Below are 19993 nucleotides of genomic sequence, written 5' to 3' on the forward strand. Positions count from 1 at the left end.
CCCACCTCCTGAGTCTAAGTGAATACTGATTGGATTAGACTCTTTCAGAATTTAACATCAAGGAAATCATGTGTTTTTATGTCCAGCTTCTTTTAGCATAATGCCTATGAAATTCACCCATGTTACTGTATATCAGTGGGTTTTTTTTTAATTGTTCAGTAACATTGCTTTTTATGAGTATACCAAAATGTATTCATCCGTTCACTTGCTGAATGTTTGGGGTTTGGGCTATTTTCATCAAAGCTGCTAAGAACATTTGTGTACTAGCTTTTTTTATGGACATATGTTTTTATTTTGGGTAAATAGGGGAGTAGAATTGCTGAACTGTATGGGTAAATATGTATTTAACTGTGTAAGAGAGAGCCAAACTCATTTTCAAAGTAGTTCCCCATTTATATACTCCCACCAGAGTTGTATTTGCTCTGTCTTTGCCAGCCCTTGGTATTGCTATCTTTGAAATTTTAGCCATCATAGTTCGTGTGGTGTCTCACTTTGGTTTTAAAAAAATTTTTATTTTGGGTGACCGATGTTTTCATGGACTTAATGGCTATTCATATATCTTTTTCTTTTGCCTATTTAAAGAAATTGGGTTGCTTTTCTGACTGAGCTGTAAGAATTAGAATTCTTTCTACATTCTGAATAAAAATCCTTTGTTTAGGTATATGTATTATGAATATTTTCTCCCAGTCTGTGGCTTGCCTTTTAATTTTCTTGATGACCTTATAAAAACAGGTTTTTTAAAAATTTCTTTTTATTTAAATTAAATTAATTAATATATAATGTATTGTTGGTTTCAGAGGTAGAGGTCAATGATTCATCAGTCTTACATAATACCCACTGCTCATTACAACACATACCCTCCCCAGTGTCCATCACCTAGTTATCCCATTCCCCCATCCCCCTCCCCTTACTCATAATTTCATATATGAGTAAGAGCATATATTGACATATCAGTATATGTGATTGACTTATTTTGCTTAGCATAATACCCTCTTGTAAATGGCAGTTTACATTTTTTTAAAAAGATTTTATTTATTTTATTTATTTATTTGACAGAGATCACAGATCATTTTTTTTTAAAGATTTTATTTATTTATTTGACAGACAGAGATCACAAGTAGGCAGAGAGGCAGGCAGAGAGACAGGAGAAGCAGGCTCCCTGGTGAGCAGAGAGCCTGATGTGGGGCTCGATCCCACGACCCTGAGATCATGACCTGAGCTGAAGGCAGAGGCTTAAACCACTGAGCTACCCAGGCGCCCAGACTTCATTTTTTTGATGGCTGAGTAGTATTCCATTATATACATATATGTATATAATGGAATACTATGAATGGATATAGAAGATGTGATATATATATACACACACATATATATACACACATATATATATCACATCTTCTTTATCCATTCATCTGTTGATAGGCATCTGGGCTCTTTTCATAGTTTGGCTATTATGGACATTGCTGCTATAAATATTGGGGTACAGATGTCCCAGAAGTTGTTTTTTTTTTTCCCCATGTAAGTCACATTTGTCATTTTCTCTTTTTATGGTTAGTGCTTTTCATGACCTAAGAAATCTTTGCCTTTTTCAAGGTCATGAAGATTTTTCTCTTATGTTTTCTGCTAGAAGTTTTATAGTTTAAATTTTACTTTTGTTTCTGTTAAGTATTTTGACAGAGAGAGATCATAAGCAGGCAGAGAGAGAGGAGGAAGGAGGCTCCCCGCTGGGCAGAGAGCCCGATGCGGAGCTCGATTCCAGGACCCTGAGATCAGGACCTGAGCCGAAGGCAGCGGCTTAACCCGCTGAGCCACCCAGGCGCCCCCTCTGTTAAGTATTTTGATTTAATTTGGGGGCATGGTATGAGTAAAGGGATTGGAGTTCCTTTTTTTCCATGTAGTTACCAGTTGTTTTCACATCAGTGGTTGAAAAGACTGTTCTATCCACATTGAATTATGTTGCTGCCAAAGGCTTTATTTTGAATTTAACTTCAAAAAAGTAACCTATGTTACTTTTATGTTCTTTTATGTTCTTATAGTAGGTGTTCTTATAGTAGGTGTTTTAGACACTGACTTTCTAGGATGTCATTTTAAAAAGTGTGGCGTTTTGTTTTTTGGTCTCAGAAGTTATTTACATTTTAGAAACGTAAGAGTGGTGGGGTGGGAGCTCCAGAAACCCACTGTGTCAACGGTACCCTAATAGGCCCAATTAGAGATGAATATAAAATAGATGACTCTGTATGTGTGTGTGTGTGTATGTGTGTGTGTACATGTGTTTGTGTGTGTGTGAGAAAAATTAAGCTAAAGCACTTCTGGAACATCCAGGAAAGTCCATCAGTAATGTTGCAGAATTGGTACAGTCTTAAGTAATCACTTTTAGAGCTTAGTAACTTCTGTTGTTAATTTTTCTTATGTGTAAGTTTAAAAAATAACCAGAGTATAGGTAAGACTTTCTATATCTTTTTTGTTTTCTTGTCTTCGAAGACTGCCATTTAAGTGACCATTGAGTAACTTGTTTCTTCTTGTGAAACAAAAATGCTTTGTGTCTATTTAAAACCCTTTCAAGCATCAGAAATGGGTGAGATGGTATGGGGTCAGGGTGCAGTGGTTTCTGAAATCACACATGAGCTTTTCCCTCCCTTCACCTCTGTTCCCTTGGAGTGAAAAAGGTGCTTTCAGTAGCTACTGAGAATATTCCTTCTTGCTGACATGTTTTTTACTTCCTGTCCAATTACATCTGTTCTAAAGCTCTCTCCCTTTTATCCCTTTTCCTTTGAGTACATCACTACTCCTTTCTCTCCTTCTTAAGTAGCAGTAATAGTAGTAATAATGGTGGCAGTAGCTAACAGTGTTTTAGACACTATTCTTTTTTTTTTTTTAAATGATTTTATTAATTTATTTGACAGAGAGAGATAGCAAGAGAGGGAACACAAGCAGGGGGAGTGGGAGAGGGAGAAACAGGCTCCCCGCAGAGCAGGGAGCCCTATTCAGGGCTCAATCCCAGGACCGTGGGATCATGGCCCGAGTCAAAGCCAGACACTTAACGACTGAGCCACCCAGGTACCCCTAGACATATTTACTGACTGACCTTGTCTTCACAAAAGCCCTGGGAGGGAGCTGCTGTTCTTTTAATATAGATTTTATAGATGAGGAAGCTGAGGTGGAGAGATGTTAAGCCTAGGGTTCTACCACTGGGCTTTGGTCCAGACTTCCTAGCTCTGAAGCACATGCTTTCAACCACTATATTATATGGCTGCTCAGGAAAAACAGAAAAGGAAGCAACCATTCCCTTCCTTCACCCCTGTTTCTGGACTTAAAAAAGAGTCATGTTTTATAGCCTAGTTGACATATTATTTTGGTTAATATTTCATAAAATTTTCATCCTTTACAATGCATATTACAGTTTATATTTCTATCTCTGGCAGTGAAGTTTCTAACAAAAAGCATATGTGCTTAAAACAAAGTAGCTTTATTTCTAAAGCTATTACTTTACAAACCACAGTCCCATGTGTCTGGTAGAAAGCACAGGCCTTCCTAGCATGTGGTGGTTCTTCTGGGAAAGCATCTTAGAAGAGGTGAGTCTTGGCCTTCTTCTGTATAAGAATGTGTGTAAATGGCTGGGGTTTGGTATGTGGAGATGGGTGGTAAAAAGACCCGTGATTTTGATGAGGTGAAAGTTTAAGAAAGGATAGAGTTTGTAAAATGTTGCTCAAGAGAATTCATACCTTGAGAAAGTTTCCAGGGTCAGAGAAGAAGAGCTGAGAGAGAGGTCATGACTCTGGGGAATGGCTTCTAGGCTTCTGTCTCCATCCACCCCACCCTCACATTTTCCCTTTCCTTTTGATTTCCCTTTGATTTCGCAATCCTCTTTGTTTTCCTCACCTTGTCACAGGAAGAAGGACTCTTGTCTGTCAGGTTGGCCAAGACAGTTTAGAGACATTTTGATGCGTTATCTTAAGGAAAAAAAAAGTTACATTATCTTAAAGGAAAAAAAAGTCACATTCACTGTAAAGGAAGAAAAGTAAAACCAAAAGTTGAAGAAGAGCTAGAGAAAGTTTTAGAAAGACCCTAAATTTTCCCAGTACAAACTTCTTTTTTTTTTTTTTTTTTTTTAAAGATTATTTATTTATTTGACAGAGAGAGATTACAAGTAGGCAGAGAGGCAGGCAGAGAGAGAAAGAGGAGGAAGCAGGCTCCCTGCTGAGCAGAGAGCCCGATGCGGGGCTCGATCCCAGGACAATGAGATCATGACCTGAGCCGAAGGCAGCGGCTTAACCCACTGAGCCACCCAGGTGCCCCCAGTACAAACTTCTTATGTTAAGGTAAAACCTCTTAAACGCTTTTCTTCTTTTGAAGGGCACAGCTGCCCTGAATACTGGCCTTGATTAGTTCCTGGGCCTTGGGCCTCTGTTCTGAGAACTCAAGGAGCCTGCACAGGAAATAAGGAAGTTCTCAATCCTCCCTCTCACTCCCCAACAGGCCTATTCCCTGTGGCTGGGCCTGGTGTGTTTCTTTACCTCTGCTCTCTCTAATCCTGCAGGGGCCCTAAATCTGCTTTTTCTGTTCAGTCCCCATGGCAACTTGTCTAAGATTTCATCACCCCTGCTTGGTGGGAAAGACTGGAAGGAGGGTCCTCCTGGTCTCCAGAATCTCTAACTTGTACTCTGCCTGCCTTATCTAAAGCAGACTTATCAGCTAAAGTCAAACTTTGGGTCTTCCTTACCTTGGTTCACTGTTGGTTATGTGGACTTGGGTAGAGGTTGCCAACTTTCTTAAATTCTGTCTGTGTCGTTATGTCTATTTCCCTCTCTGGGCAGCGAAAGGTTCCTTCTTCATTTTGAAAATCTCTCATTTTGTGATGAGTTCTTACTGAATTTTTAAAATTCATAAAAGTGAATCTCATGTAAGTGAAAAGCTTGAAAGTAGGCTAGAATCAAACTTGGCTAGACTTAGGAGCTCTTGTCCTCCTTGTGTTCTCTCCTTCTTGTGTTCACTTTCCTCTCACATTCCACAAGGTGGCAGAATGTCTTTAGCCACTTGGTCCCTGAACTTCCAGACTCCCAGGTTCAAGTCCTGGGAAATGGATGAACGTCTCCTGGGAGCTCCTGCATCAAAAATTTTTTTTTAATTTTTTATTTTTTATAAACATATATTTTTATCCCCAGGGGTACAGATCTGTGAGGTTTACACACTTCACAGCACTCACCGAAGCACATACCCTCCCCAATGTCCATAACTCCACCCTCCTCCTCCCAACCCCCCTCCCCCCAGCAACCCTCAGTTTGTTTTGTGAGATTAAGAGTCACTTATGGTTTGTCTTCCTCCCAATCCCATCTTGTTTCATTTATTCTTCTCCTACCCCCTTAAGCCCCCATGTTGCATCACCACTTCCTCATATCAGGGAGATCATATATGAGAGTTGTCTTTCTCCGCTTGACTTATTTCGCTAAACATGATACGCTCTAGTTCCATCCACGTTGTCGCAATGGCAAGATTTCATTTCTTTCGATGGCTGCATAGTATTCCATTGTGTATATATACCACATCTTCTTTATCCATTCATCTGTTGATGGACATCTAGGTTCTTTCCATAGTTTGGCTATTGTGGACATTGCTGCTATAAACATTCGGGTGCACGTGCCCCTTTGGATCACTACGTTTATGTCTTTAGGGTAAATACCCAGTAGTGCAATTGCTGGGTCATAGGGTAGTTCTATTTTTAACATTTTGAGGAACCTCCATGCTGTTTTCTAGAGTGGTTGCACCAGCTTTCCTGCATCAGTTTTGTAATCCATTCTTTCCTTCTCTTTCTCTTGCTCTTTTCTAATAAATAATTTTATTTTTTGAAGAGGTAGTATGTTTTAGTGGTTCAAAAATGTAAAAGTATTTTAAGAATGTGGAGGGAAAAGACTTTCTTTTATCTCATCCTTTTTACTAGTGCGAAGCTCCTCATTTTGTCTTTTTTTAATGCTTTTTCTCCTGAGTTTTGTACTGCCTGATAATAGAATCTCATTTAGTGCTTTCTTTTCACTTATATTTGACTAGTATATCTGTCTAGTCAAGTTCTTTTTTCAGCTATCCTTTTATTTTTAATTTTTCTGTATTATTTTCTTTTAAGTTTTACTCCTTTTTGTACCACAGAGGGTTTTTTTCCCCTCTGTAATCCAATCTGAAGTCACCTCTCTTTTAGTAAATAGGTTTACCCCATTTACATTTGTTGTTTGGGCAGATATATATGATGTTAGTTTGTCCATGTCATTTTATTTTCTGGTTTTATTTCTTGTGAAGAATCTTTATGTGGCCTTTTCCCTTGCTGTTTTTGTGGCTAGGTATTCTGATATTTGTCAGGTAATGATTGTCTTCATCATTTCACTTTCACATAATGCTCTTAGTCTTCCTATAGTTCCTTACTATACACGGTGATAAAATTATACTAATTTTAACATAGAGACATTGTAACTCTATTACATGGCCCGTTTTATTCATTCTGGATCTCTATTGGATTCTATCCTCAGAGGAGAGAATTAATCACTAAGCCAGGAAGTTTAGAACTCAATCAGTATTTTTATTATCAGTAAGAATGCTGTCAGAAGAGGCTTTGTGAGTTTTCCTGTAGCAGATTGTCAGCCTTTTACAAGGCTCTTTTTGTCTATAAAAATTATAGTTTCTAAAGTTAGCATAGATCATAAAATTGGTAAGCTGACATTTGTTTGGTCACAATTGAATGTTAGATCAAGATCTTTGTAGGTGGTCTGTTACTCAACACCAGAGAGTCATCAGTTTTGTGTTCAAGTTGACATTAAAAGATATTATTGGGTCTGAAGTTCCTTTATTTTAGTGTGGGTTTCATACTTGTTGAGAGTTTTCTCATCATTTAATTTTTTCAAAATAATATATTTGGCAACAGAAAGGCATGTTACATATAAAAAGGTTTTTTTAAAAAATTAGAAGTCATAATTTTAAACAGTCCTGCTTCACTTTCCCCTTGTAATGACTGAGACTGCTTTCTTGACCATTGTCCTCCTGTCCAGTAGAGAAGAGTAGTCACCACCCTGAGCCCAGGGTGGGGCACAGCCTTTGTTCAGCTTCCTCTCCATTCAGGAGGCTTCAGCCCAGGCCACAGTCTCTGTAGAAGGTGGGAAGGGGAAGGCGTTTTTATGATTTTTTATATTTATTTCTTTTATTTAAAGATTTTTATTTATTTGTCAGAGAGAGTGAGAGAGGGAACACAAGCAGGGGAATGGGAGAGGGAGAAGCAGGCTGTCTGCTGAGCAGGGTGCCCAATGTGAGGCTCAATCCCAGGACCTGGGATCATGACCTGAGTGGAAGGCAGACGCTTAACTGACTGAGCCAGCCAGGTGCTCCAGTATAATTTTTTAGACTCAGGTTATTTACACGACCATAGTAGACTTCCTTGATTTTTGGGGGTTCACCTCTAACAGCACAGCTGAAACATAGACTACTGTTAGAGATTTCCATTTTCTCTTTGTTCTCTTGTCCTGCAGTGACTGTCGTATCATTCCTGTCGACTATGTTTTTAGTTTCTCCTTAAATCATTCTGAAAACCCCATTGAAAATGAAAATACCCCTTCTCCCCAAGTTTCTGTGAATTCAGATTTAACACATTTGGTGTGTGGGATCTATGCTCTTCCCGTGTGTTGCCGGTGACTCTGATGCAGGTCTTCCATGACATTTGTTCAAGGAAATTGAGATTGACAGTTCTGTGCTTAGTGGAGAAGTTTTACTAAAATCTAGTTTGACAAAATTCTGGTTGGATATTACTCATTATGTAGACAGTGTTTCAAGTAGACATTTGTTTCAAAAATAGTGATTTAATTTACCATAACTTTCTTCAATTAAGAAACCTGGCAAAACACAGATTTTATAGCTCCAACCAGTTTGTGGAAAAAATGTTTGCATGAAGATGTTCAATACACAGATTGCGGAACGAGGAGTTTTAACACTCTTGTAATGCTTCGGTGAAAGCCTCAAGGATAACTGACAAGTCCATTTTTTACAAATTTAATGGGTTTCTAAATCCTTATCTGCTTATCAAACAAAACATTAATTAGAACAGTAATTGAGTAACCAGCTGCCTCTTGCGTTCACTCTAAGAATTTGTACAAAATTGCTGTGGAGCTCATGTAAGGTCATTCACTGCTTTTTGAGTTGCTAAATAATAACTTTGCTACAGGCTTCTAAAAATCCAGGTATTAAGGGAGTCTACAGAAAGATAAAAATTGATAAGAGATTTACAGTAGTTAGTCTGATACTCTGTCTCTGGTGGATTAAGGTGAAAAAAATCCTTCTTCAGCACTGCAGATGGGAGAAAATCCTCCCTCTTAGATTTCTTCCTGAATCAGCTTATGCTTGCCTAGTCTTGTAGCAGAACAGAAAAAGCCTTTGGAGCTAGGTATGCTGGCACAGATTTTCTGGGGAAACAAAACACTACGAAATCAGGCTTATAACTTTATTTAAGCCACACAGTACATCATGACAAGTGTGATATATCCCAGGAATGCAAGGATGATTTATTCAGCATCAGAAAATGTGATAATACAAACCGAGGGTTGCCAGGGGTGGGGGGTTAGGGAGAGGGTGGTTGGGCTATTGACACTGGGGAGGGTATGTGTTATGGTGAGTGCTGTGAAGTGTTTAGTAAACCTGATGATTCACAGACCTGTACCCCTGGGGCTAATAATACATTATATGTTAATAAAAAATAAAAGAAAGAAAATATGAATAATATATTAAGATATTGAGATATAAGCCATGCGATTATTTTAACACATGTAGAAAGAACATTAGATTAAGCTTTAATAATCCTTTATGACTAAAGCCTTTTCTCCCCTCAAACTGGGAAACTTACCAAACCTTAGGCCAATAAGTCATTTATTCCAAAACCTATAACAAGCCTCATACCTAAGAGGGAAACTTTAGAAGCCTCCCTATTATTGTCAGTAAGAAGACAGAGGATGCCTATTAGCATTACCTTTGTTGCGTATAGCCTGAATTCTTAGCCAGTAGTGTAATGAGATAAGAAAAAGAAAAGAAAAATAGATTGTAAGGGAGAGGTAAAATATCTTTTTCCCCCCCAGGTGATATTAACACATACATAGACAATACAGCACAAAAATTAAATTAGTCATACAGTTGCTGCATATAAAAATCAATGGGTTCTGTACACCATGATAACCCTCTAGTAAATATGTTTCTCTTCACAGTAGTATTAATTTGTAATATATCTCAGAGTGAGCACAACCAAAGAATATACAACATGGAGAAAATTAAAGAATATTATTGAAAAGACATAGAAAGATTGTACTATCTTTAACAATAGGGTATCTTGATTTATTAAGATATTTTTCTCTAAATTAATTCATTGTTTATCCAGTCAAAATCCTGATAATATTAGGGTGGTTTTTTTAAAGATTTTATTTATTTGACAGAGAGAGAGAGAGGGAACACAAGTGGAGTGGGAGAGGGAGAAGCAGACTCCCCACTGAGCAGTGCTCAATCCCAGGACCCTGACTTGAGCCAAAGGCAGATGCTTAACGACTGAGCTACCCAGGTTCCCCATAGTATTGGGTTTTCATTAATTTGACAAGATGAACCCAAAATTTATAAAGAAATCCAAAGGCCCATGATGAGCTAAGACAGTCTTGAAAAGCAAGGTATAGGGCTCGGACACATATACTGATGCCAAGCCATGGACGTTAAGATACTCTAGTCCGAATACAGAGAGCTGTATGAAAAGGTCAGTGGAACAGGATAAAGAAGCCAGTAACAGTCTCACACATATATAGAAACATGATAGGTATTGGAGGCAGCATTATGAAGTAGTAGAAAAAGATGGAATGGTCTATAAATGGTGCTTTAATCTTTAATTGATAATCATATGAAAAATCAAACTGTATTTCTGACTTCATACCATCCCCTTTAATTTGAAAAACAAATCTTAAAAATTCACAGAAAATATAAGAAGGAATGGAATACTTAGTAGTACTTGAAAATTAAGAGAGGTTTATCTGTCTTCATTTATAAATCTTATAATACTCAGTGCAAAAGCAAGTTATAGAAGGATAAGTGTAATAGAGTACCACTTAACGTAAAATTTAAGACATGAAATAAAACAACATGTTGTATAAAGGTGCTAAAGTATATTGTGAAGTATAAAAACATATGTGGTAATTACATACACCTAATTAGAGATAGTATTTACTTTTTCAGGTGGTAGAGAGATGAATGTGACTGAGGAAGGATGTATACAGTGTTTTATTATTTATTTAATGTAGTGTTTTACTGTTTTTTTAGATTAAAGTGTTCTAAGGCAACATGTCACAGATGTTAACATCAGGTGAATATCCAATAATAAAGAAATGGTTGAATAAACTATGGCTTTTACATACTATGAAATATTTTTCAGCCATTAAAAACAATTAGTTGTAGATAGATCACTTTGTGTGGAATAATTTCCAAGACTTAACTGCTTATGAAGAAGGTAAGATGCAGAAAAATTTGTGTGAGGTCATCTCATTTGTATAAAACAAGGATGAGTATGAGTATGTATATATATGAACGAACATACAAACATGTATAAACATTATGTACGAACATACAAACATGAATAAAAAAAGGATTCATTCTGGGTCGTTAACATGGGTTGGGAGTGAGGTGATAGGGAAAGAGAGGGGCAGCAGGAATGGGGAGCCAAGCGAAACAGAAAATGAGAGAAAACATACTACCCAGCATGGATGATATGGTTTGTTTATGTACTTTACATAATCTCACCACAAACATGCACGTGCACCCACACCCACACACACCCACACACTCACGCATGCCATTTTAAAGACACCACAGAACTGCTTTAAATAGAGAATGAGAGTTGACCTACGGGGAATTTACTGCGTTTGAATGGGAACTGTGGTAGAACTGGACTTAGCAAAAAGATGCCATTTCAGAGAAAGATGTATTTTATTGGTAGAGAGTATTTAAACAAATGATGCAATTACATAAAAATGTTGCTTTTCCAGTTTTCTCCCTTTTGTATTTATCAAAGTAATCAGCTGTAATTCCAGTGAGTTCTTGATAATCACAGTGTACTACTTGGTATAAAGTACCAGTGGTAAAAGTTGTAATTACATTTTATGAAAAGGGGCTTTTTGACAGGGAAACTTTAGATCTTTTCTCTCTGTTTTTTCAACTTGAGGGAGAATAAAGGATGACTTTATCTTTTTGGTCAGGCCAAGGCCTAAATATAGAGAATTCAAGATTTGAATAATTATCTTTGAAATTTTTATTGTTTTCTTTCAGTGTGCGGGATGATAGAATTCGAGTAGAAAGGATGGATAACGTGTATTTTGAATACAGCCATGCTTTCCAGGCGGTTACAGAGTTTTATGCAAAAGATGCACTTGACCTCCAAGGTAAATATTTTCTATGTGTTAGCCTTCATGTCCTCGAATTTAACTGAGTTGAGATTTGGATAAAGGTACAAGTTTGACTTTCACTTTAATGAAAACGAGGCAGTTACCAATAAATAACTGGCCCAAGTAGAGGCAAGAGTTCACTTTTCTTGCACTCATCAAAAACACCCCTGCAGCTTTTTTGACATATTCATTGGAATGTAAGGAGTTACTGGTCAACCCTCCTTTTTGCTTCTCTTAAAAAAATGGCCTGTTACTTTCCTTGGAATTTTGTAGAGTATTTGGATAAATTTCCTGGATAAAGGCTAGTATTTCGTTAGGTGGCTTGCCACAATTTAAATACCAGAACATTAATGACAGAGTAGTAATATGTTAAGTAACCAGTATTTGTTGACTTGGTCTCTGCCCCTCCTTCCTGCTAGTCCAGCTTATTCTGTTAAGGTTCATTTTTATATCTTATCCCATGCTGCAAGGCTTTTACCATTAGATGGTAGATGGATCAGTCTCCCCTTGGCTGAGCCACAGACACCAATGTCTTGTTAGCATTTCTCTTGCCATCCCTTTTAATCTCATGGTGTCAAACTGAATTGAGTGTCAGAGAGGCTTACCCATTCTGATACAGTCTTCATGTCACCAAGGGATTGTTGTCTTATGCTCAGGTAAGGACAAGACTACCATAAGCCACTCTTGACATCACATTCACTTAGGAGTCTGTGAGATAGGAAACCAGCTTGCCTATCTCACTTAGAAGTCTGTGAGATAGGAAACAAGACTACCATAAGCCACTCTTGACATCACATTCCCTTAGAAGTCTGTGAGATAAGAAACCAGCTTGCCTTTTTCCTCTTAATAGGAATAGTCCTCCACAGGGTTTTCAGCCCCATAGAACCATTGAGAGCCCATCCCCAAGCCCTGACCCTTGCCAAGTGACAGCTCAGCTGCAAAGGCAGATATTCTTCAGGGTCTACCCAGACATAGAAGCCTCGTGCCACGCTAACTTCAGACTCCCTGTACACAGAGTAGGTAAACATTTCTAGAATCAGGTGTTTATAGTGCTTCTTAGTTTAGATGCAGTTTACTGGTTTCAGGTCATTCTTACCATGTACAATGTTACGTTATAATACAGTGGTACTTCATTTTTATCAGGTTTCCTGGGGAATGGAGCTAAAAAGTTAGAATGATTCCCCCCTTCTCAAAAGGGGGAAGAGTTTTGTTAATTCTTTCTTCACACCTTGGTTTTATAAAAAGCCACAATAGAAATTAATGTATGTGGTATTACTGATTTGTAGAGGATATTTTGTAATTTTTTCTTTTATTAAAGTAATAAATGACTATTGCAAAAAAAGGTCCAAACATAGTTGTGCATAAAGGAAAAAAAATCCCTCCCCCCAAATCTTTAAGAATTTTTATAGGTACAAATCCATTCGGATAAGTGTGTGTATATATATATATATATAAAATTCTGTATATTTCATATAAATTGGGTTTATTCTTTCAACTAATTTTTATTGACTGCCTATTATGTGAGGCATCACACATACAATAAAGAATAAAAGAATAAAAAAGATAAAAATTCCTGCCCTTCTGGAGTTCATATTCTAAGGGGAAGATATATACAATAAAATAAGTTAAGTGTGTTTGAAAGTGGTATTAGGAAGAAAATAAGGCAGGGAAGAGGGAGAATCTTTGAATAGTGTGGTGAAGTAAGGCCTCACTGTGAAAATGGCCCTTGAGCAGAGATTTGAACAAAGACTGAAGGGTGTAGGGGTCAAGCCATACGCACAGTTGAAGGAACAGTGTTTTAGGCAGACACACCAGTAAGTACAACATATCTACATGCCTGATAGGCTTAAGAAGTGAAAGGAGCCTGGGTGCTAGAACAAAGTAAGGCAGAGACTCTGAGGAGATGAGCTAAGAGATACAGGGGAGGTGGAAGCCAGGTTGTAGGGCCATAAGACCCCTGGCAGGACGTGAGCTGCTTCTGTCAGTGAGTTGGGGATGTTGGAGTATTTTGATAAGCAAAGTAGTCTAATGGTCTTGAGTACATTTTGAAAAGGATTCTTTCAGCTGCTCTGTTGAGAATATCCTGTAGCGCACAGGGATGAAGCTGAGAGAGCAGATGGTAAGCAATATTCCTGCTGAGAGATAAGAATGATTGTACAACTTTTTTTCACCCTCACTCAGCAGTATATTATAGATATTTTTCTGTGCCTGTATAGATAGCTCTAAGTCATTGTTATTAGTAGATGCATAGTAATCTGGACTTATCAAAATTTATTGAACTCTTACGCTCCTGATGTTCAGTTAGGTTTTGGATTTTACTATTACAGGAGATGTTTTGGCTCAGTTCCTTGTACACACATCTCTGACATGCATTTGAGAGTATTTCTGGATAAGAGGGGATAGGCTTTTATATTTTGAAGAAATTGCTCTCTTGCTTTCCAGAAAATGTTTATTTCACCATCAGAAAAATACCCATTTTCCCATGACTTAGATACCTGTAATCTTCAATGTTATCCCAAAAGGCAATTTTAGGAGGTATTGTCTAAATTTTCATTTCAATAACCACAAACTAAACTTCATTTAACTTAAAGTTCGTTTTTCATAATGGTGAGCAATAACTTCACTATATATTCTGTATTTTAGCTTCTCAAACTTTTGCTGGCATCATTAATTTGGAGAAACCTGTGATTTGCTCTTTGGCTGCCATAATAAGATACCTCAAAGAATTTAACTTAGAAAAGGTGCTTTCCAAGCCCAAGTAAGTGATTTCTCAAAAAAAAAAATAAATAAATAAATAAAAGGGGAGGGGTAGAGTTATATTAAAAGCATTTCCTTTAAAAAAAATTCTTGTTTTTCTTTTGGCTTGAAGTTCACATGCATTCATTTAGAAATAAGAGCATCTGAGAAATTTGACATTACTACCTTTTCCTTTGATTATTGGCGGATAAAAAGTCATCTTCTGTTTCTACTGTGTGTCAACATTGAACCATAAGTCTGAATATAGTATGTCCAGCCTTAGAGTGTGATTCATTCTCTCCATAATTCAGTCTATAAAACCATTTCTTAAATTGAGTTTGGTAAGTACTGTACTTAGATAAGTTCACCTACTATTGATAGAAAATCCTTTTTTTTTTTTTTAAAGATTTATTTATTTTAGAGAGAGAGATCACAAGTAGTGGGAAGGGGCAGAGGGAGAAAGAGAGAGAGAATAGCAAATCCTCAAGCAGATTCCTGATGAGTAGGACATGGGGCTTGATTCCAGGATCCTGAGATTATGTCCTGAGCTGAGATCAAGAGTCGGCCACTTAACCTGACTGAGCCACCCAGGTGACCCTATTAGAATATTCTCTTTGGGAGCAAGAATGAACTGCGTGGTGCTATTGGTGAAAAATATTAATGTAAAAATATTTATAGAAGCCTTAATTCTATCAATTTGTATTCATATGGCTATTTAATATACAAAATACTAGAGAAGAGTTAATTGACAAGTAGTATTAAATGGATTAAGAAGTGGTATTAGAGGGATGCCTGGATGGCTCAGTTGGTTGGGCAGCTGCCTTTGGCTCAGGTCATGATCCCAGCGTCCTGGGATCGAGTCCCACATCGGGCTCCTTGCTCCGCGGGGAGCCTGCTTCTCCCTCTGATTCTGCCTTCTACTCTGTCTGCCTGTGCTTGCTCTCGCTCTCTCTCATAAATAAATAAAATCTTTAAAAAAAAAAAAAAAAGAAGTGGTATTAGAAAGCAGTCATAAAACTTCACTGCCTTTCTTATTCCTGGTTTCAGTTCTTATTTCATAGACCATAAATTTGGGGATGAAGAAGATAGCTACTACCATGGCTTTTTTTTTTTTTTAAAGATTTTATTTATTTGACAGAAATCACAAGTAGATGGAGAGGCAGGCAGAGAGAGAGAGAGAGAAGCAGGCTCCCTGCTGAGCAGAGAGCCCAATGCGGGACTCAATCCCAGGACTCTGAGATCATGACCTGAGCCGAAGGCAGCGGCTTAACCCACTGAGCCACCCAGGCACCCCCTACCATGGCTTTTTAAAAGAGTGATTAACTTTATGGAGCTCAGAGATTTAAAACTCACAGTTGCCGTTCTAGGAAGATGTTAGTTTAAAAACCAGTGGAATAATAAAAGGTAGGGGGAAAATTTTGCCTTTCTGTATTTCACCTTCAGCCCCTTGGTTTTGGCTCTGAAGAATTAACCTTTATCATTTTGATTTTTGATAAGTAAGCTGCTTCCTGTTCTGCAGAGGGGAGTGGACAGATAGGCACTATCTCACTAAAATGGTTGAATATGAATTGGGGTACAAAGAGGTGGTACTGGAATGGAGTTGTTGGGGGCGGTGCAAGAAAGGCACGTCCCTTGGGAATCTTTTTGTAATGTCTTCTTTAGTGTGCCTAGTATTTAGGATAGAACAGAATATCAGTTATCTGGAAGCAGTTTTGTCCTGTTTAAAATTAGTCTAAATGTCTGTCATCTGGAGAGTGGACTTACTGTGGTATATTCATGCAGTCTAAGGTTAAACAGCAATCAAAATAAATGGACTGGAGTTACATGTATCAATATTTTAAAAATTATGTTACATTATAGTGAGCCAGAAATCAAATAACTGAAGAACACACAGTACTCACCATTATATGAAGTTAGAAACGTGTAAAAAAGTCACTATTTAAGTAGTGGTTAGGAACATTGCTTAAGTATACATGCCTATATAGGAAAGATACGATGTGATGTTTTATTTTTTTATCCTGGGTACTATATTAGTCTATATATATTTTAGTATGACTGAAATGTTTTATTAAAAAGAGTATCAGCTGGTATTATACTTCATTGAGTTGCACTTCAGGCTCCAATAATAGGATACTTTTTGCAGAAATTGATCCATATGATTGACTGTGTTGGATCCCCATAGGAAAGGATGGCAAACTACCTACTGTTTGACTTCTTCATGATAAGGAACCCCTCTGAATGAGATGGAATTGGTGACTAATAGCTTGCCCATTAAGACTTGTCTCTGTTCACCAAGGAATGAAGTATTAATTTTGGAATAGAAAAACTTTGTAAAAAAAAATCAGGCCCTGATATATATAGAAATAGATGAATTTGGGTCTGAAAAAATTATTGTATCCTTATATTCAAAGTAAAAATAATACTGAATAGAAAAACATGTTTTTTATACTGAAATTAAACTAGTTTACTTTTACATTACCTAACTTGATAAATTACATGAAGCTGAACTCTTCTCATTTTGTATTTGGTGGTGGTGGTGGGCAGTAGTCAGGGAACTGAATCTATTGATGACTTAGTATGTGTCTAATCAGCTGGTCGGGTGATCCCCTGTTCTCATTGCCATAGAACCAAAGACAAAGATGGAGATCCATAGTAAAGGTGCTCAAATGGTATAAATTTCTATCATCCAGGAACAGATGCTGGATTTTGTCAAATGCTTTTTCTGCATCAATTGAGAGGACCATGTGGTTGTTCTCTCTTCTCATATTAATTTGTTCTATCACATTGATTGATTTGCGAATGTTGAACCATCCTTGTAGCCCAGGAATGAATCCCATCTGGCCATGGTGGATAATCTTTTTAATGTGCTGTTGAATCCTGTTTGTTAGGATCTTGTTGAGAATCTTAGCATCCATATTCATCAGTGATATTGGTCTGAAATTCTCCTTTTTGGGAAGGGTCTTTGCCTGGTTTGGGGATCAGGGTAATGCTGGCTTCATAGAAAGAGTCTGGAAGTTTTCCTTCTGCTTCAATTTTTTGAAACAGCTTCAGGAGAATAAGTGTTATTTCTTCTTTGAAAATTTGGTAGAATTCCCCAGGGCTCTTGTTTTTTGGGAGGTTTTTGATCACTGCTTCAATCTCATTATTAGATATCAGTCTATTCAGATTGTCAATTTCTTCCTGGTTCACTTTTGGGTTTATAGTTTTCCAGGAATGCATCCATTTCATCTAGGTTGCTTAGCTTATTGACATATGACTGTTGATAATAACTTTTGATGATTGTTTTTACTTCCTTGATATTAGTTGTGATCTCTCCCTTTTCATTCATAATTTTATGAATTTGGGCTTTCTCTCTTTTCTTTTGGATTAGTGTGGCCAATGGTTTATCAGTCTTATTGATTCTTTCAGAAAACCAGCTTCTAGTTTCATTGATATGTTCTCCTGTATCTCTGGTTTCTACCTCATTGATCTCAGCTCTAATCTTGATTATTTCCCTTCTTATGTGTGGAGTTGGTTTGATTTGTTGTTGATTCTCCAGTTCTTTAAGGTGTAGAGACAGCTGATGTGTTCTAGATTTTTCAATTTTTTGAGGGAGGTGTGGATGGCTATGTATTTCCCCCTTAGGAAATACATACAGCCTTTGCTGTATCCCATAGGTTTTGGACTGAAGTGTCCTCATTCTCATTGGTTCCTGATTAAAATGCTTCAACGTATAGGGATAGAGGGAACATTCCTGAACTTCATAAAATCTATCTATGAAAGACCCACAGCAAATATCATCCTCAGTAGGAAAAAGCTTGCAGCCTTCCCATTGAGATCAGGAACACGACAAGGATGCCCACTCTCACCACTCTTGTTCAACATAGTATTAGAAGTCCTAGCAACAGCAATCAGACAACAAAGAGAAATAAAAGGTATCCAAATTGGCAATGAAGAAGTCAAACTCTCTCTATTCACAGATGACAAAAGAGAAATAAAAGGTATCCAAATTGGCAATGAAGAAGTCAAACTCTATCTCTTCACAGATGACATGATTATTTATATGGAAAACCCAAAAGACTCCACCCCCAAACTACTAGAACTCATACAGCAATTCAGTAACGTGGCAGGATACAAAGTCAATGTACAGAAATTAGTGGCTTTCCTATACACTAATAATGAAAATACAGAAAGGGAAATTAGAGAATCAATTCCATTTACTATAGCACCAAGAACCATAAGATACCTGGGAATAAACCTAACCAAAGAGGTAAAGGATCTGTACTCAAGGAACTATAGAACACTCATGAAAGAAATTGAAGAAGACACAAAAAGATGGAAGACCATTCCATGCTCTTGGATCGGAAGAATAAACATTGTTAAAATGTCTATACTACCTAGAGCAATCTATACTTTTAATGCCATTCTGATCAAAATTCCACTGGTATTCTTCAAAGAGCTGGAGCAAATAATTCAAAAATGTGTATGGAATCAGAAGAGACCCCGAATCGCTAAGGAAATGTTGAAAAACAAAAATAAAACTGGGGGCATCATGTTACCTGATTTCAAGCTTTACTACAAAGCTGTGATCACCAAGACAGCATGGTACGGGCATAAAAACAGACACATAGACCAGTGGAACAGAGTAGAGAGCCCAGATATGGACCCTCAACTATATGGGCAAATAATCTTCAACAAAACAGGAAAAAATATACAGTGGAAAAAAGACAGTCTCTTCAATAAATGGTGCTGGCAAAACTGGACAGCTATAGGTAGAAGAATGAAACTCGACCATTCTCTTACACCATACACAAAGATAAACTCAAAATGGACAAAAGACCTCAACGTGAGACAGGAATTCATCAGAATCCTAGAGGAGAACATAGGCAGTAATCTCTTCTATATCAGCCACAGCAACTTCTTTCAAGATATGTCTCCAAAGGCAAAGGAAACAAAAGCGAAAATAAACTTTTGGGACTTCATCAAAATCAAAAGCTTCTGCACAGCAAAGAAAACAGTCAAGAAAACAAAGAGGCAACCCACGGAATGGGAGAAGATATTTGCAAATGACAGTGCAGACAAAAGGTTGATATCCAGGATCTATAAAGAACTCCTCAAACTCAACACACACAAAACAGATAATCATATCAAAAAATGGGCAGAAGATATGAACAGACGCTTCTCCAATGAAGACATACAAATGGCTATCAGACACATGAAAAAATGTTCATCATCACTAGCCATCAGGGAGATTCAAATTAAAACCACATTGAGATATCACCTTACACCAGTTAGAATGGCCCAAATTAGCAAGACAGGAAACAACATGTGTTGGAGGGGATGTGGAGAAAGGGGAACCCTCTTACACTGTTGGTGGGAATGCAAGTTGGTACAGCCACTTTGGAGAACAGTGTGGAGATTCCTCAAGAAATTAAAAATAGAGCTTCCCTATGACCCTGCCATTGCACTACTGGGTATTTACCCCAAAGATACAGATGTAGTGAAAAGAAGGGCCATCTGTACCCCAATGTTTATAGCAACAATGGGCACAGTCGCCAAACTATGGAAAGAACCAAGATGCCCTTCAACGCACATGGGTAAGGAAGATGTGGTCCATATACACTATGGAGTATTATGCCTCCATCAGAAAGGATAAATTCCCAACTTTTGTAGCAACATGGACAGGACTGGAGGAGATTATGCTGAGTGAAATAAGTCAAGCAGAGAGAGTCAATTATCATATGGTTTCACTTATTTGTGGAGCATAACAAATAGCATGGAGGACAAGGGGAGTTAGAGAGGAGAAGGGAGTTGAGGGAAATTAGAAGGGGAGGTGAACCATGAGAGAC

At 37.6% G+C, this 19993-nt stretch overlaps 1 protein-coding gene across 1 annotated transcript in view; it reads left to right on the plus strand.

Annotated features, from left to right (window-relative positions):
• The window catches only part of MSH3 (mutS homolog 3), a 198228-nt gene that overhangs the window by 43357 nt on the left and 134878 nt on the right, over window positions 1-19993 (plus strand). Inside the window, 2 exon segments of the mRNA XM_059175350.1 lie at window positions 11314-11426; window positions 14073-14187. Of these exon segments, the coding sequence (XP_059031333.1) occupies window positions 11314-11426; window positions 14073-14187 (228 nt within the window).

This window comes from Mustela lutreola, chromosome 5 (assembly GCF_030435805.1).
Source record: "Mustela lutreola isolate mMusLut2 chromosome 5, mMusLut2.pri, whole genome shotgun sequence".
In the NCBI taxonomy this organism is placed as follows: domain Eukaryota; kingdom Metazoa; phylum Chordata; class Mammalia; order Carnivora; family Mustelidae; genus Mustela; species Mustela lutreola.